At 45.9% G+C, this 16,052-nt stretch overlaps 1 protein-coding gene across 1 annotated transcript in view; it reads right to left on the bottom strand.

Moving 5' to 3' along the window:
* LOC135878052 (coagulation factor V-like) overlaps positions 1–16,052 on the bottom strand; it is a 65,535-nt gene that overhangs the window by 11,914 nt on the left and 37,569 nt on the right. Inside the window, exons 15-19 of the mRNA XM_065403618.1 lie at positions 12,904–13,078; positions 6,820–7,056; positions 4,982–5,192; positions 2,723–2,896; positions 178–294 (exon numbers count right to left, since the gene is read on the bottom strand). Of these exons, the coding sequence (XP_065259690.1) occupies positions 178–294; positions 2,723–2,896; positions 4,982–5,192; positions 6,820–7,056; positions 12,904–13,078 (914 nt within the window). The remainder of the gene's footprint in view (positions 1–177; positions 295–2,722; positions 2,897–4,981; positions 5,193–6,819; positions 7,057–12,903; positions 13,079–16,052) is intronic.

The following is a 16,052-nucleotide window of genomic DNA, read 5'->3' as shown; positions in this document are numbered from 1 at the left end:
CAACACTTCTTTTAAAATTCAATTTACTATAATCACTCCATGAGCTCCCCCTTTATAATATAGCCGTTTCCTCAATTCAGATTCTATTCCGCCATTACTGTCCCATGCCCTGAAAGGGGGAGAGAACTTTGTAACTAGACTCCTGTATATTAGAATGATCATGATTAGATTCAGTACCTTTTTCTACAACGATAAAGGAGGCCTGCATTCCAGCTTGCTGATATTCCCCCACTTCGGTGTCTAAAAGCCACATGCCAGCTTTTGGTGGTGTCATTTCAATAGTTCGAAATGAGCCTTTAAAAGGGAGAGGAGAAAAATAAATCACAGCTAATCTATTGAAACTTTAGCAGGAGATTGGCTGACACAGAACAGTGAGGCTGGATAAACCAAGGGCTATCGATCCTGCCCATTTCTGGTGGCTTGACAAAGTGAGAGTCCAATATCCTGCACCTATTGGAAAGCGTAGCAGATACCAACATCATTCTCCTTTTAAGAAACAGCTTCTAATTAGAGACATGCGGGAATCAAAAGTTCAGATCTGAATCCAAGCTTCACTGCTTTAAAATTTACCTTTTCACATAACCTTGGATGCATGCACATATTTTGTAGAATACTGCATACGCAGTATGCGCTGTGTGGTCATGTAGTGAATGACCTAACCTTTTACACGGATTCATGCTGTGGTAACAGTAACTCTGAGGGGCCGATGCTGGTCCCTGCTCCAGCCATGGCTCTGGCAGTGTGTAAGGGTTGTAAAGGAGCCACAACAGACCATGCACTAGAGGGGAATTCTCCACGAGTCACAGCCTTATGCTGCTCCCACCATCCCGACATGTTCTTAAAAACCTCCAGTGACGGGGATTCCACAACCTCCCTTGGAAGCCTATTTCAGAGCTCAACTACCCTTGGAGTTAGAAAGTTCTTCCTAATGTCTAACCTAAATCTCCCTTGCTGCAGATTAGGCCCATTACTTCTTGTAGCCCCTTCAATGGAGAACAATTGGTCACCGTCGTCTTTATAACAGCTCTTAACATACTGGAAGACTGTTAGCAGGTCACCCGCTCAGGTTTCTCGTCTCAAGACGAAACATGTCCAATTTATTTAACCATTCTTCATAGATCAGGTTTGCTAACCCTTTTATCATTTTTGTTGGTCTCCATTTTGTCCACATCTTTCCTAAAGTGTGTGCCCAGCACAGGTGCCGGCTTCTAATTTTCCCTGGGGGTGCTCAACCCCCACTCAGCCCCAGGCCCCACCTCCACCCCACCCCCACCCTGCCTCTTCCCACCCTCACTCCACCCCCGCCTCTTTCCAACCCCTCCCCCGAGCTCGCCCCTTTCCCACTCCTCCCCCTCCCAGCGCCTCCTGCACACCGCAGAACAGCTGTTCAGCAGTGTGCAGGAGGCACTGGGAGGGAGGGGTAGGAGTTGATCAACAGGGGCCAGCTGGGAGTGGAGCTTAGCTGCAGGTGGGTGCTAAGCACCTGCTAATTTTTCTCCATGCCCTGGAGCACCCACAGAGTCTGCACCTATGGTGCCCAGAGTTGGACATAGTACTCCAGCTGAGGTCTCACCAGTGCTGAGTAGAGGACAATTACTTCCCAAGTCTTACATACCACACTCCTGTCAATAGATCCCAGAATGATTTTAAGCGTCTCTCACAACTGCATCACATTGTTGACTCGTTTTAAATTTGTGATCTACTATAACCCAGAAGATTCTTTTCAGCAGTACTACCACCTAGCCAGTTATTCCCCATTTTGTAGCTGTGCATTTGATTTTTCCTTCCTAAGTGAAGTACTTTGCACTTGTCCTTATTGAATTTCATCTTATTGATTTCAAACCAATTCTCCAATTTGTTAAGGTTGTTTTGAATTCTAATCCTGTCCTGCACCCCTCCCACCTTGGTACCACCTGCACATTTTACAAGCACTCCGTTATCCATGTCATTAATGAAAATATTGACTAGTTCTGGACCCAGTACTGACCCCCGACAGACCCCACTGGAAAAGCCCTCCCAGTTTCACAGTGAACCATTGATAACTACTCTTTGAGTACCGTCTTTCAACCTGTTGTGCACCCACCTTATAGTAATTTCCCTAGTTTGGTTATGGGAATGTCTTGTGGGACTGTATGAAAAGCATTTTGATGGCAACAAACTATTGTGATTATTAACTAGTTATTCATGGGCTCTTTTCAGTATGAATACTAAGCTCTCTAGCCAAAAGTCTCCAAGCACTTTACAAAGGGAAATCAGCATTATTGTCCTCATTTTGCAGATGGGGGAAACTGAGGGACAGAGCAGGGAAGGGACTTGCCCATGTTCACACAGCAGGTCAGTGGCAGACTGTCTCCCACCTCCCCTATACAAACCTGCTATGCCTGATCAGGACATCAGTCCATGCACTCCACATCCATCTCCAACCTTGCCGAGTAACTTACATTTCAGAGGAGGGCGGCCTCCTCTCCAGTCCTACCTCCCCAACTCAATGAGGTAGATGATGCTGGGGTTGGGGAAGTCCTTTCCGACCTCACAGGAAATGAACAGCTAGTACCTTGCAACACAAGACTTGATCATCACTATTTTAATGGGCCCAAGCCAATTTCTGCTTCTGCTGATCTAATGACACTGAATTTTAGTAGAGTCACCCCAATATTACCAAGTGTAGGGTTTAGCCTCATAATTAGGAGTATAAATGGCAAGACACTGAGCTGATATGTACCTGGAAGGAGAGGATAGACACCAAGCTGATGCCCAGGGACTTCTGTGAAGGTCTGACCATGAAAGTGAACCACGTGAATATCTTTTGACCCGCCCATATTCAATAAGTGCCATCGGACCAGTTCATCTTTATACATCCTCAGTCCTTGCAAGTGATATATGATCCCATTAATGGCTGAAAAGAAAAATATTACAAGAGATAAAAAACTACAAACACACTCCAGCTGAGCGGCAATAAAGATGTCAACTAGAATTGGACCAGAGGATACAGATTGGATCTAGATCCAAATGTCCCCAAAGCCTATAGAGTTTCAGATCTGGTGTCCTGGTCCATGCCAATCTCTAGTGTCAACATATAATAATGACCTTCTCAGTAATAAATTAAGTGTCATTGCAAGTGTAATTGATGGTCATTCAAATAAGCGAGAATGCTTTCTACCTTCCTGGTAGAAACAAAATGAACAAAAGCCCCAGAAACTCTTGAACAGTCAAAAGTAGATAGTGTTGAAATTTATCTGTTTGAACGAGTCGAACATGAGGCCAGCTTGATTCATATTAGGTTTGTGAGCCAAACTAACCTCATAAAGCCTATATTAGGGGGCCTAAATTAAGTTGATTCCTTTTAAAGGGTCATTATCAAGTGGGTGTTGCAGATGTGAAAATTTCAAGGGAAAATCCCCCAGGGTCCCTGCTGGCAGTGGGAAAAAAAAGTCTCAAAAATATTAATCAAGTGTTAGACTGCAAACAGCCTAAAGCAATAGCTCTGAGAGGTGTGACCTATCCACTTCATCTGAATAGTGCATTAATTCTGAAATGTAAAGGTGATGATTTAAATGTCAACTTTGTTAACTATTTTACTACTGAACATTTTAGTGGAAACATCCAGTGAATATGCTTATTCCAATCCCAAACTGCCTCTCATCGCCTCGGTTGGGGGATTAATATTAAAATAAACTAACAGAGGTTCCTGTGTTGATGGCAATATTCATTATCATATTAAATTCAGAAAAACTCCATTTTTCAAATTTAAATGGAAGTGCCACAGAATTCAAAGCCTGCTGCACCTGAATGCCAGAGAATTCAGAGACCAGGCCACAGGATTTAAGCACTGCTTGCTGTAGAGTACAGGGGGCTTGAATATAATGAGACAGACTCTATTAATGTCAAAAGATCTGGCTTATGCCTGACTTTAAGGACCACATTTTAAAAACGTGGCTTCCATTTTTGCATACAATCATTTATTCACATAAATAGTAGTACTAACCGTCCAAGTTTCCAAAAGAGGTCTCCCATTTAGGCACCTAAATGAAGTGATCAGATTTTCAAAACTGTGCATCACCCAACAGCTCTCATTGTTGTGAATGGGGGGAGCTGCTGGGTCCTGAGCTCTTTGGAATAATTGGCCATTTCTTTTGGTACCTAAGTGGGAACTGGACTCTTCTGAAAAGCCAGATTCTGTTGTGGGTGCCAAGCACGTCTGAAAATCCACCCCCTATGCACAAACTCCCATCTGTGCCAATTAGAGCTGGCTGAAACCAGGATGTTCTGTTTCATGGGGAATTTCACAATTTTTATGAAACACAAAAATGTATTTTAGTGGGAAATTAATTAAAACTTATGCAATTTTGCAAAAATTTTTGGTGTAATCAGATCAGCATTTTCAATTCAATTGAAAACTGTTTCAGTTGAAATTTCCCTACCAGCTCTCCTGCCAAAAAAAACCCAAAAAACAAACAAACAAACAAACAAACAAAAAAAACCAAAAAACAAACAAAGAGATGGGGCCTGTGCTAGGCCTGGCTGAAAATTCTCTTGAAACACCTTTTTGATGGAAAATTGATTTTTTTAAAATGAAATTCTCACAGAAAAGGTTCTGTTTTCCATGGAAAACTTCAACTTGTGTTGAAAAACTGAAGAACCAGGGAGATTATGGTTTTCAGCCCACAACTGAAAACTTCCTGTCCAAAACCTGAAAACTTCTTTTTTTTTTTTTTTTTTTTTTTGGCAAAAAGTCAAAAAATTTTCCACAGAAAATTAACAAACATTTTTTCTGTTTTTGTCAACATTTTCCAACCAGCTCTAGTCTATATTCTATTTTTATATGCACAAGGAATAGTGGGGGGGAAAAAAAAAAAGGGTGCATGCAAATGATGTGTGCGCACAAAGTTACAAGTGCACCAAGAGAAGCTGGGTTGACGTCTTTTTAACTCCTTCCTCTTCCCTCCCAACATGAATAACTGACAAAGGGAAACATTAGTACCATGGAATTTATGGTATTTTTGCACTTCTGAGGTCTTCTCACTGTAAGTCCTTTTGGAATGCTTTTCGAAGTACCAGCTTTTCTCTTCATCAAAGACCATAAAAAGCAGGACAAACTCTCGGGTATCTACTGGCCTGTTGTTACTTGTACTGAGGGTTCCCTTTTGACAAATCAAGATTGGACCAATCAAGCCTGAGTGAATATCTTTCTCCTGGAAAGCAATAAATGCAAATTACAAGTAAAAGTTAGGGTTTCCCAAAATACGTCATTAATAACAATTTGCATATTCACAGGGGCTTTCATTTGAGGATTTTCCCTTACAAATGTTAACATTGGTGCACAGGAATTGCCAGACTGGATCAGACGCGAGGCCCGTCCAGTTCAGCATCCTGTCTCCAATAATGGCCAGTGCCAGATTTTTTTCATGTTTTTTAAATAATCCTAAACTTATGCTGCCAGTCTGTGATCCCTTTCTAGTTCTGCAATGTCCTTTTTGAGATGGGTGGCCAGTTCCACACATACAGTATCCAGAGGAGGCTGTACCACTGATTATATAATGGCATTATAATCGTTTCTGTATTGTTCCCCATCCTATTCCGTATGCATCATAACATTTTGTTTGCTTTTTCAACTGCAGCTGCACATTGAGCAGAGGTTTTCATTGATCTGTCTGCAGTGATGCTCAGGTACCGTTCCTGAGTTGATATGGTTAATTTAGAACCACATAAGGTACAAGTAGTTAATGCATACAGAACAGAAAATGTTAATTTTGTATACATCAATACTGAATTTAATCTACCATCATGTTGCCCATTCAACTAGCTTGGTTAAGTCCCTTTGAAGTTCCTCACAGTCTTCTCTGGACCTGGCGAACCTAAATTAATTGTGTCATCAATGGATATTGCTACCTCACTAGTCACCTCCCCCTCTTTCCAGGTCATTAAGAAAAATGTATTGAACAACACTGGAGCTAATACAGAACCTTGTGACCCCTTGCTGTTAGCCTTTTGCCATCATGAAAACTGACCATTTAATCCTACTGTTTGTTAACTCTTTTAACCAGTATTTGATCAATGACTATACGCAGCCTTGCATTCTATGACTACTTACTTTCTTCAGTAGCCTCCTGTGCATGACCTTGTCAAGGGCCTTTTGAAAGTGTAAATAAAATATGCCATTTGATTCTGCTTTATCCGCTATTTTACTGACACATTCAAAGGATTCTAACAGATTAGTGACACAACTTTCCTTTACAGAAACCATGCTGGATAGACCCTATCATACCATGATCTTCCAGATTTTTTATTTATTCTAGTTGAATGATTATTTCAACCAAATTTACCAGGTAGAGAAGTAAGACTTTATTAATTAATAAAGGTTGGGTAAAGGTGCCATTTTACAGACGAGGAACCCAGATCCAAGATGTATTTGCACATCACATTGCAAACATGGGGGCTGGACGAATCTCTCAGCTATGCTATATTCCTAACTAAGGGCCTGATCCAAAGTCTACTGAACTCAACAGAAAGACTTTGGATCAGGCCCTAAATTTGGGATAGAGGGCCTGATTCCCCATTGCCTTGCGTAGTTACTGAACTCTATGCAAAGTGGCTATGAAATGCTACCAAATCAGAGTTCTCCACCCACTCATGCCAGTGGCAGCAATTTATATTCACTTTGCATAGGCATAAATGATTAGATGAGGAACAAGAGAATGGCGAATCAGGCCCAAAACAATAGGAAGCAATGCAAAGTGCTGTGAAACCAGTATTTCAGCAACAAGACATAGTAGCTGTTATCCAACAGACTCCAGCACCCTTCTGCTTAGATTTCCTTACCGGGTTTACACCGGAGTAATAGGCCCAGGACCTACAGGCTGCTCCAGGTTGTATAGGTCCAGACCGCTTGGTTGCAAACCATACATAGGTATAGGTGTCATTTGGCTGAACTGCATCATCCTTTTTGAACCAGTCTGGAGACTCATCTTCATAACTGCTTCCCTCAGAGGATTTCTCATAGAAAAGCCCATGGGAATGGAGGGAATATGGTCTGGATGCCAGATTTTTAAAATGAACCTGGAAAATAAATACAGGCAGATTCTCGATTAGCAGATTTGGGCGTAAACCAAAACCCCAGGCATAAAACACCCATGAACTGTGTAAAGTACAAATTCAGGATTCAGATTTGTCTACTGATTATGGGCTAGATTGTGCCTGGTTGGAGGTGGGGAGTGTAACTCCTGACACATCTTTCTGGGGTGCAGCAGACTCCACTGTGCACAGCTAGTAGTATGTGGGGAGCAGGGTAATGGCTCCGCCTACTCCCTGCCCCCTTTCCAGCACTGCTCCCAAGAAGGAGCAAGTTGGTAGCAGCCCCTGCGTTCCTGTGAGAACCCCAATTCCAGGCAGGTCTACCATGGGTTGCATAAGGGGGACAGGGAGTCTTTATTCTTTCCTGCACCCTTGGGTGGCAGTGTTAGACAGGGCACAAGCTAGTTCTACAGTAATACTAGATCCCAGTGTATGCAATTCCCACTGATGTCAATGGGAGTTTCTTTATTATGCATCTCCCTCATCCCAGAGGTGGACTGCCAGGGCAAGGAGCTGGTCTTTTCTCGCTCACTCAGAGGATGGAGTTCCAAGATTAGGGTTGGCTTTTGTCTCCTCTTTTCTTGCTCCTGATTTTTATGTAACTCATCTGTTCCCTCTATGTACTAGAGAGCCTGGTCAAAGTAGTTAGAGATAATGAGCAGGTGGCTAATGGTTCGAATGGTGGTCCGGTGAGGCACTTCAGTACCAGGTTGAGGTCCCATGTTGGTGTAGGTCATCGCACGTCTGGGTAAACATTTCTGAGACCCTTGAGGAAGCATTTTGTAGTTGGGTGTGCGAATGTCGAACTCATCTGTTCCCTTGAGCAGAACATTGCGCATTTGCGATTCGTTGGAGATGCAAACAGATCGATGGTGGGAGTGACCCACCGTTTGAAGATTGAACTCAGGACCTCTCCATTCATCTCCCATTCATGATCCTGGGAGAAGTAGCTGCTGAGTGTGTCTGCTGTCGCATTCGGACAGCCTGGCAGGTAACACACTGAGATGTTTACGTTGTGTTGTATGCACCAGTTCCAAAGTCTCACGGCTTCTGTGCATAGAGAATGTGAGCGAGCTCCTCCTTGCCTGTTGATGTAGAACGCAGGCGATATTGTTTGTCATAATTCGAATGGATTTGTTCCGTATATGAGGTAGGAAGTGTCTGCAGGCGTTGCAGATCGCCCGTAGCAAATTGATGTGCAGTGGAGTCTCTCCCAGAGACCATTTGCCTTGTATTGTGTGTTGACTCATGTGAGCACCCCAGCCTATCAGTGAGGCATCTGTGGCGATCACTGTTGTCGGGGTTTCTGTTGAAAAGGAATACCCATACAGATATTTTTTGGCCTTGACCAGCACTGTAATGAGTTGAGGACATTTGGTGGAACTGTGAGCCGTTTGTGTAGGTTGTGTTTGCTTGGTATGTATACCATGCTTAGCCAACCTTGTAGACTTCGCATATGTAGTCTTGCATGTTGTACCATGAATGTCGTGACTGCCATGTGTCCTAGTAATTGTAGGACAGTGCGAGCCCGAACTTGAGGACTAACTTGTACCTCTGAGATGAGGTTCGTGAGGTTTGTGAATCTGGTAAGGGGTAATAATGCCTTGGCTTCTATGTCGTCGAGGTGTGCCCCAATAAAGTCTAGTTGTTGGACTGGGTTTATGGTTGATTTCCAGTCATTTATTTGTAGACCCAGCTCCCGGAATAGTGTGATAGTGGATTGGACTGCGCCCATTGTGTCTCGTAGAGTTGGGCCTTTGATAAGGCAATCGTCCAGGTAGGAGAAAATAATTTCCCCGTTTGCGCAGATGAGCCGCTACCCCCACTAGAGTTTTGGAGAAGACTCTTGGTGCCGTGGATAGGCCGAATGGTAGTATTCCATATTGGAAGTGTTTTCGTCTACCGTGAATTGTAGACATTTCCTGTGAGCAGGATGAATGGTGATATGGAAATAAGCATCTTGGACGTCGAGGGCTGAAAACTAGTCCCCCTGTTGCAGCACTGGGAGTATCGTACCCAATGTGACCATCTTGAATTTTTGGGATCTGACAAACTTGTTGAGCTTCTGTCGATCCAGGATGGGTCTCCATCCCCTGCTCTTTTTCTGGCTCAGGAAGTAATGGGAGTAGAATCCCCTCCCTCTGAATTGTAGTGGTACTTGTTCCACGGCACCTAGTTGTAGAAGATAATGGACTTCTTGTCGTAGTAGGTGCTCGTGAGAAGGGTCCCTGAAAAGGGACAGGATAGGGGGTAGGGTAGGTGGGCTGGAGGTAAAGGGGATAGTGTATCCTGACTTGATAACTTCCAACACCCATTGGTCTGATGTTATGCTGGCCCAGATGTGGTAAAAGGGCTGGAGTCGATGGCCAAAAATTGGAGATGGGTCAGGCATGAGCTCTGTTTCGTGAGGGAGGTCGTTCAGACCCTCGACCAACTTTTCAAAATTGCGATTTTGGAGGTGCCGCCTGAGAAGTCGGCGCCTGAGACTGAGGTGGTCGCCGGCATTGAGATTGTTGACACTGGCGTTGTTGCCTGTTTGAGGAGTCTCTAGGTCTCTGAGATGGTTGGTATCTCCTTTTCTTTGCAGGGGGGGTGTAAATCCCCAAAGTGCGGAGCATGGCCCGAGAGTCCTTCAGTGAATGAAGGATGTTGTCCATCTTCTGAGAGAAGAGTTGTTCCTGGTCGAAAGGTAAGTCCTCTACTTTTGTCTGGAGTTCTTTTGGTATCCCTGAGGCCGGAAGCCATGAGGCTCGGCACATTACTGAGGCTGTGGCCGTTGTTCTGGCTGCCGTGTCTGCTGTCTCCAATGCTGCCTGAAGGGCTGTTTTGGATCTGAGCTGGCCCTCAGTGACCATGTCCTGGAATTGTGTGTTTTGCCTCTGGTAGCTCAGAGGTGAACTGGGCAAGTTTCCCATAGTTGTCGTAGTCGTATTTGGCCAGTACCGCAGAATAATTGGCCACCCAAAATTGAAGGGCACCGGAGGACTATACCTTGCATCCGAACAAGTCGAGTCTTTTGTGTTCTTTGTCATGGGGTGTAACCTTGAATTGTGGCTGTTTGTTACAGTGATTTACTGCCTCGACAACTAGGGTGTTGGGAGGCGGGTGCGCAAATAGAAAGTCTGCCCCCTTGGATGGTACGTAATATTGTCTATCCACTCTTTTGCAGGTGGGTGGAACAGAGGCAGGTGTCTGCCAGCCTGTCTCCGCAGACTCCAAGAGGGCCTCGATGATGGGAAGGGCAATCTGGGAGGTAGATGCGGGTTGCAGTATTTGTACCAACTTGTGCTTGTTTATCTTTACGTCCTCTAGCGGGATGTCTTGGCTTTGCGCGACTCTCTCAAACAGCTCTTGAAACTGTTTAAAGTCATCTGCTGAGGTTGGCGGTGGGGGCATAATCACCTCATCTGCGGAGAAAGATGAATTGTGCACAGGAGATGTATCATGGTCTGTGCCCGGCTCTGTGTCCTGTCCCTCTTCCTGTGTCTCCAAGGGTTGTGGTGTGGGAGATGCTGGGTTAGAGCGCAGGTCACCTCTATGGGCTTTGGACAGTCTAGAACGCTGACCCCTATATGCGTTCCAGGGTTCCCAGTGCGCACATTGCATTGGGAAAGCCATAGGAGGGTACATCCATGGAGGTCCGCACCATGGTTGGTTCATCTGGTGTTTAGGACCCATGTGGCTCCACATTGGTTGGTGGGCCTTAAGTGAGGAGTGATGTGGAGATAGGGGGTATTGTCCCCTGTATCTCCTCCTCACTGGAGAACCGTGCCATGTCTTGTGGGCTGTGATCTCCTCTGGAGCCTATGGGGGAGCCCTCGGCACTGAATGAGTGAATGTGGTGCCAATGAAATTTCTAAGTCTCTCTGGTGCAGCAGAGACGGTGCACGTGCCCGTTTCTGAGTAGTCAGCGCCGGGGGTGCTCTCTTTTTCGTTGATGGAGTCGGTGCCGACCGGTGTTGTTGTTTGGCCAGTGCCCTCGGTGCCTACTTGGTAGTGTCTACCGGTGCCAACTGATTTGTTGGTGCCAGGGGTGGAGGTGTGGTGCCTGAGACACTCAGTGCCAAGTCCCGTACCGGTGAGCTCAATGCCATGGAGGAGGCACGTTTTTGTCGGTGCCTCAACTCCGTTTCTCTTGCTCAGACCTTGGCGGTGTCAGAGGTGCCTGGAGTGTTATAGGTGCTCACCCAAGAGTAAGATGGCATCAGGGGCAGCGTCCTGCAGGAGACCGTCTCTGTTTTCGCAGACCTCTCTGCGGAGACGTTTGAGCCCGCTTTTTCGGTTTTTCTGAGGGTAGGTCTCCTTTTCCATCTTGAGGAGTGCCCAGAGAGGCTGTTTCCTTGTCCTCCTCAGGCTGGAGGGACTTCTTCATCAGAATCATTTTAAGCCGGAGATCCCTGTCCTGCTGGGCTCTGGCTTTCAGGTTGCTGCAGTGGGAATATTTCTGGGGAATATGCCCCTCACCCAGGCAGTGTACGCATGAAAAGTGTCCATCTGAAATGGGCATGGCATCACGGCAGGAGCTGCATTGTTTGAAGCCTGGAGACCTCGGCATTTTAACTAGTAACCGTCCCTTAAGGGTGTGGGGAGGTGTTGTCTAACGAACTAACAAGAAATTTGTTTTTGTTTTACTAACACTAACTCTAACTCTCTCTCTCTAACAGCTTATCTAAATATTTATCTAAAAGCTATTTAACAACATTTTTTAGGGAGAAGTGCTAACACTGCCCCTTCGCTCCCTTTTCAGCAGAAGACAGTTGAGAAGGAACCGGAGGGCTCGGGTCGTGCGCATGCTACACACAGCACCATCGGTGCCACAAGACGCCTACTGCGCACCCACGACCCACGCTGACACTGCTACCATACATCTGCAATCGACGGCGCTGGGACGCACTGCCGCTTAAAGTGGAGTACCCACAGGGACACTACCCCAGTGGTTCTTAAACTTTTGTACTGGTGACCCCTTTCACACAGCAAGCGTATGAGTGCGACCCCCCCCCCTTATAAAGTAAAAACGCATTTTTTTATATGTAACACTATTATAAATGCTGGGGGCAAAGCGGGGTTTGGGGTGGAGGCTGACAGCTCATGACCCCCCACGTAATAACCTAACAACCCCCTGAGGGGGTCACGACCCCCAGTTTGAGAACCCCTGAACTATCCTGTTTCATTCAGTCCATCCCACGAGGGGTCACCTTCCTTATAGTAAATATTCTAATACACTGCCCAGTTTTAAGTCCCAAGCAATGGAGACTGCTTCTCGTGGGGAAGACTGTTCCACCGCCTTAAAGAGCTCATTCACTTGAGTGGCTACAACTTGAGCTAAAGCGTCATAGCTGGCTGTGAGTGTGGGGGGACTGTGACAACTCCTGTCCTCTGAGAATTGGCTCGGGGGGTGGGGACCTGTAACACATACTGACCAGCGAGTTACATTACACGATAACTGCTCAACATTTTACATCACAATATTTTTAAGACAAAAAATGACTTTTCAGACAAATGGAAACATTTTCATTTTTGTCTAAAGTTTCAGGTTTTTCATTGAAAAACTTTTTTCAGTAAAGAATTCATGTTTCAGTTGAGTTTTGGGGAAAATTTTCAGTTTTCAAAGAGCAAACTTTTGTAGAACTAAAAATCTCCCCCCCTACCACCACCACTTTTTGGTTTTGTGTTAAAACACAAAGCTTTTTTGGGTGGGAAGTTGAGAAAAAAAATAAATTTTACAAGATGTCCCACCAAAAATGACTGATATTTTTCAACCAGTTCTAGCTCAGCCCCTTCAGATCCTCGTAAGAAACCTTCATGCACCAAACACCTGAAGCCTTGACTTACTTGGATGACATCATCCACCTCAGCCCTGATAACAGGACCCAGGATACCCAGATGTTCGTCATACTCCCCTTCAGGCTCCCGAGTTGTAAAGGTACTATCCACATAGCTTCGGAAAATCACTTTTTTGTATATGGTGTTGCCCCCATCATGGCTGGTTCTCTCATTCCTCATTGTGCTGAGGGGAACATAATGGAATTAGAACATAATGGAACATAAACATCATGGAATTAGAAAAACAGACATTTTATGACGAAAATTAAAGACCTACACATAAAAACCCCTCAAGATGTAGTCTGAGAAACAGTTACATTTACTGTTGGAAAGCTTTGGAGGAAAAAGAATCAGCACAAATGTTAGTGAGTCACACTGAAAATGTATGATCCAGGGTATTAAAGTGACTACAAAATGATATCACTACATTCCATTTTTCTCCACAGTGATTCCACACCAAATTTGCTCAGTTTGCAAATCCTAAAATAGTTTTTCTAGCCACCAGTGATGAAAATTTTCTCTAATATCTGAAAATCCATCTGGGCTATTTATACCTCTTACACCATCATCCATAAGAAACTGAATCAGCACTTAGAGTTTTGGTGAGGCAATAAGAATCCAGCTCCCTCTCCCACAGATGTATCGGCACTGGAGAGCTAATGGGAATGAAGGATGTAATTAGTTATCAGCTATAAATCAGAGCTGCATGAGGAAGTGATGCTGACAGCTCAGTGAGAAGGTGTCCCTTTGCATATCTGCCATTTGGTCACAACCACATTTAAAAATGCAACTGAACTGCGGAGAAATAGGAGTTTAGTCCCTCATAGTCACCTAAGGTACATCTACACAGCCCACAGCAGACTCGGGCTTGCACTACCCAACTAAAAATACAGTAACTCCTCACTTAAAGTCATCCCGGTTAACGTTGTTTCGATGTTAAGTTGCTGATCAATTAGGGAACATGCTCGTTTAAAGTTGTGAAATGCTCCCTTCTAACTTCTGTTTGGCAGCCGCCTGTTTTGTCCACTGCTTGCAGGAAGAGCAGCCCGTTGCAGCTAGCTGGTCGGGGCTTGGAACCAGGGTGGACCAGCAGCCCTCCCTAAGTTCCCTGTGCAGCAGCTGCCTGCAGTTCAGCTGTGTCCCTCCCCCCACTGCCATGTGCTGCTCCTGCCCTCTGCCTTGGAGCTGCTCCCAGAGACTCCTGCTTGCTGTATGGAGGGGAGGGAAGAGGAGGGCTAATGTCAGGGTGTCTCCCCCTCCCCCCTGCTCTTGCACCCCGCTTACCCCATCTTCCATAGAGTGTGGGGGGGATTTAATTAACAAGGCAGTGTACTTAAGCCTGGGTTTAGCTACTTAAAGGGGAAATGCGCATTTTTTCTCTCACACACAGGGTGTGTGTCTCTGTCTGCCCTCCCTCCTTTCCTGCTGCCTGGTAGAGTGTGAGAGTTAACCCTTGAGGGCTCAGTCAACAGTATTAAACAAACAATTTAATACTGGTACTAATATATATTATAGTCTTTTGTCTGGTGAAAAAAATTTCCCTGGAACCTAACCCCCCCATTTACATTAATTCTTATGGGGAAATTGGATTAGTTTAACATCGTTTCACTTAAAGTCGCATTTTTCAGGAAAATAACTACAAGGTTAAGTGAGGAGTGACTGTAGCTGTGTAGATGTGGCTTGGGCTTTGAAGCCTAGGGATGGGGGTGGGAGTCAAAGACCAAGTGCCAGCCTGTGCTTCAGTTTCAAAGCACTGTCTACACAGCTATTTTTATAATGTTAGCACAAGGCCAAGTATGTTGAGCTGCACTTGGAAGGCTTGCTGCCGCAGACTGTGTAGATGTACCCTTAGTGGAAAGATCACTACTCCTCTAGTGCCTAGAGCAGGGGCGGGCAAACTTTTTGGCCTGAGGGCTGCATCGGGTTTCGTAAATTGTATGTAGGGCCAATTAGGGGAGGGGGTCATGGCCCGGCCTCCACCTCCTATCTGCCCCCCCCCGGGACCCTTGCCCCATCCAACCACCCCTTCTCCCTGTCCCCTGACTGCCCCCGGAACCCCTGCCCCTGACTGCCCCTTGCCACCCCATCCAACCCCCCCTCCTTCCTGACTGCCCCCCAGGACCCCTGCCCCCATTCAACCCCCATTCCCCCCCAACCACCATCCCCACCCCCACCCCCTGACCACCACCCCGAACTCCTCTGCCCTCTATCCAACCCCCCACTCCTTGCCCCCTTACCGCGCTGCCTTGAGCACCGGTCACTGGCGGCGCTACAGCCGAGCCACGCCACCGCCGCCACCGCCACCGCACAGCACAGAGCACCGGGTCAGGCCGGGCTCTGCAACTGCGCTGCCCCAGGAGCTCACAGCCCTGCTGCCCAGAACATTGTGCCGGTGGCAGCGCAGCAAGCCAGCGAGCTAAGGCTGTGGGGGAGGGGGGACAGCAGGAGAGGGTCTGGGGGTAGCCTCCCGGGCCAGGAGCTCGAGGGCCAGGCAGGATGGTCCCGCAGGCCAGATGTGGCCCGTGGGCCGTAGTTTGCCCACCCCTGGACTAGAGCAAAGGCCCTGGGATCATCGCTTCCTCATGTGGCTCTAAATTTTAGCTGATAACTAATTACAACCTTTATTCCCATTAGCTCTCCAGTGCCGATACATCTGTGGGAGAGGGAGCTGGATTCTTATTGCCTCACCAAAACTCTAAGTGCTGATTCAGTTTCTTATGGATGTAGGTTCTAGTCTCAACTCTTCCAAAGACTCAGGGACAGATCCTCAGCTGGGGGAAGCACCATTGACTTCAGTTGTGCTATGGTCATTTATATCAGCAGCTGAGTATCTGCCCCACACAGGGCAAATCATTTCAATATTTGAGCTTCAGGATTTTTACATATGGAGAACTCAGAGTCCTCTGGGCACTCTTGCAAATACAAATAATGAAGGTGGAGCTGAAGCAGGGGTCTACATGGGGAAAGTTGGGAAGGGGGAAATAGACAAGTTTGTCAAGTAGCCTGAAGATACACAATTCGGAGACTGAATTTGCTGTAGTGAAATTTCCGCTCCTGTCCTAAATCACCCGACAATGAAAATTCAGGCTGTGCAAATATTTTTGTGGGTAGCAATTTTAGAGAAAAAAAAAAAAAGGCAGATTTTGCACAGAAATATG

Source organism: Emys orbicularis, chromosome 1 (assembly GCF_028017835.1).
Source record: "Emys orbicularis isolate rEmyOrb1 chromosome 1, rEmyOrb1.hap1, whole genome shotgun sequence".
NCBI classification, from domain to species: domain Eukaryota; kingdom Metazoa; phylum Chordata; order Testudines; family Emydidae; genus Emys; species Emys orbicularis.
Note: the sequence above shows the minus strand (reverse complement) of the source record. Positions and strands in the feature narration are given on the sequence as shown.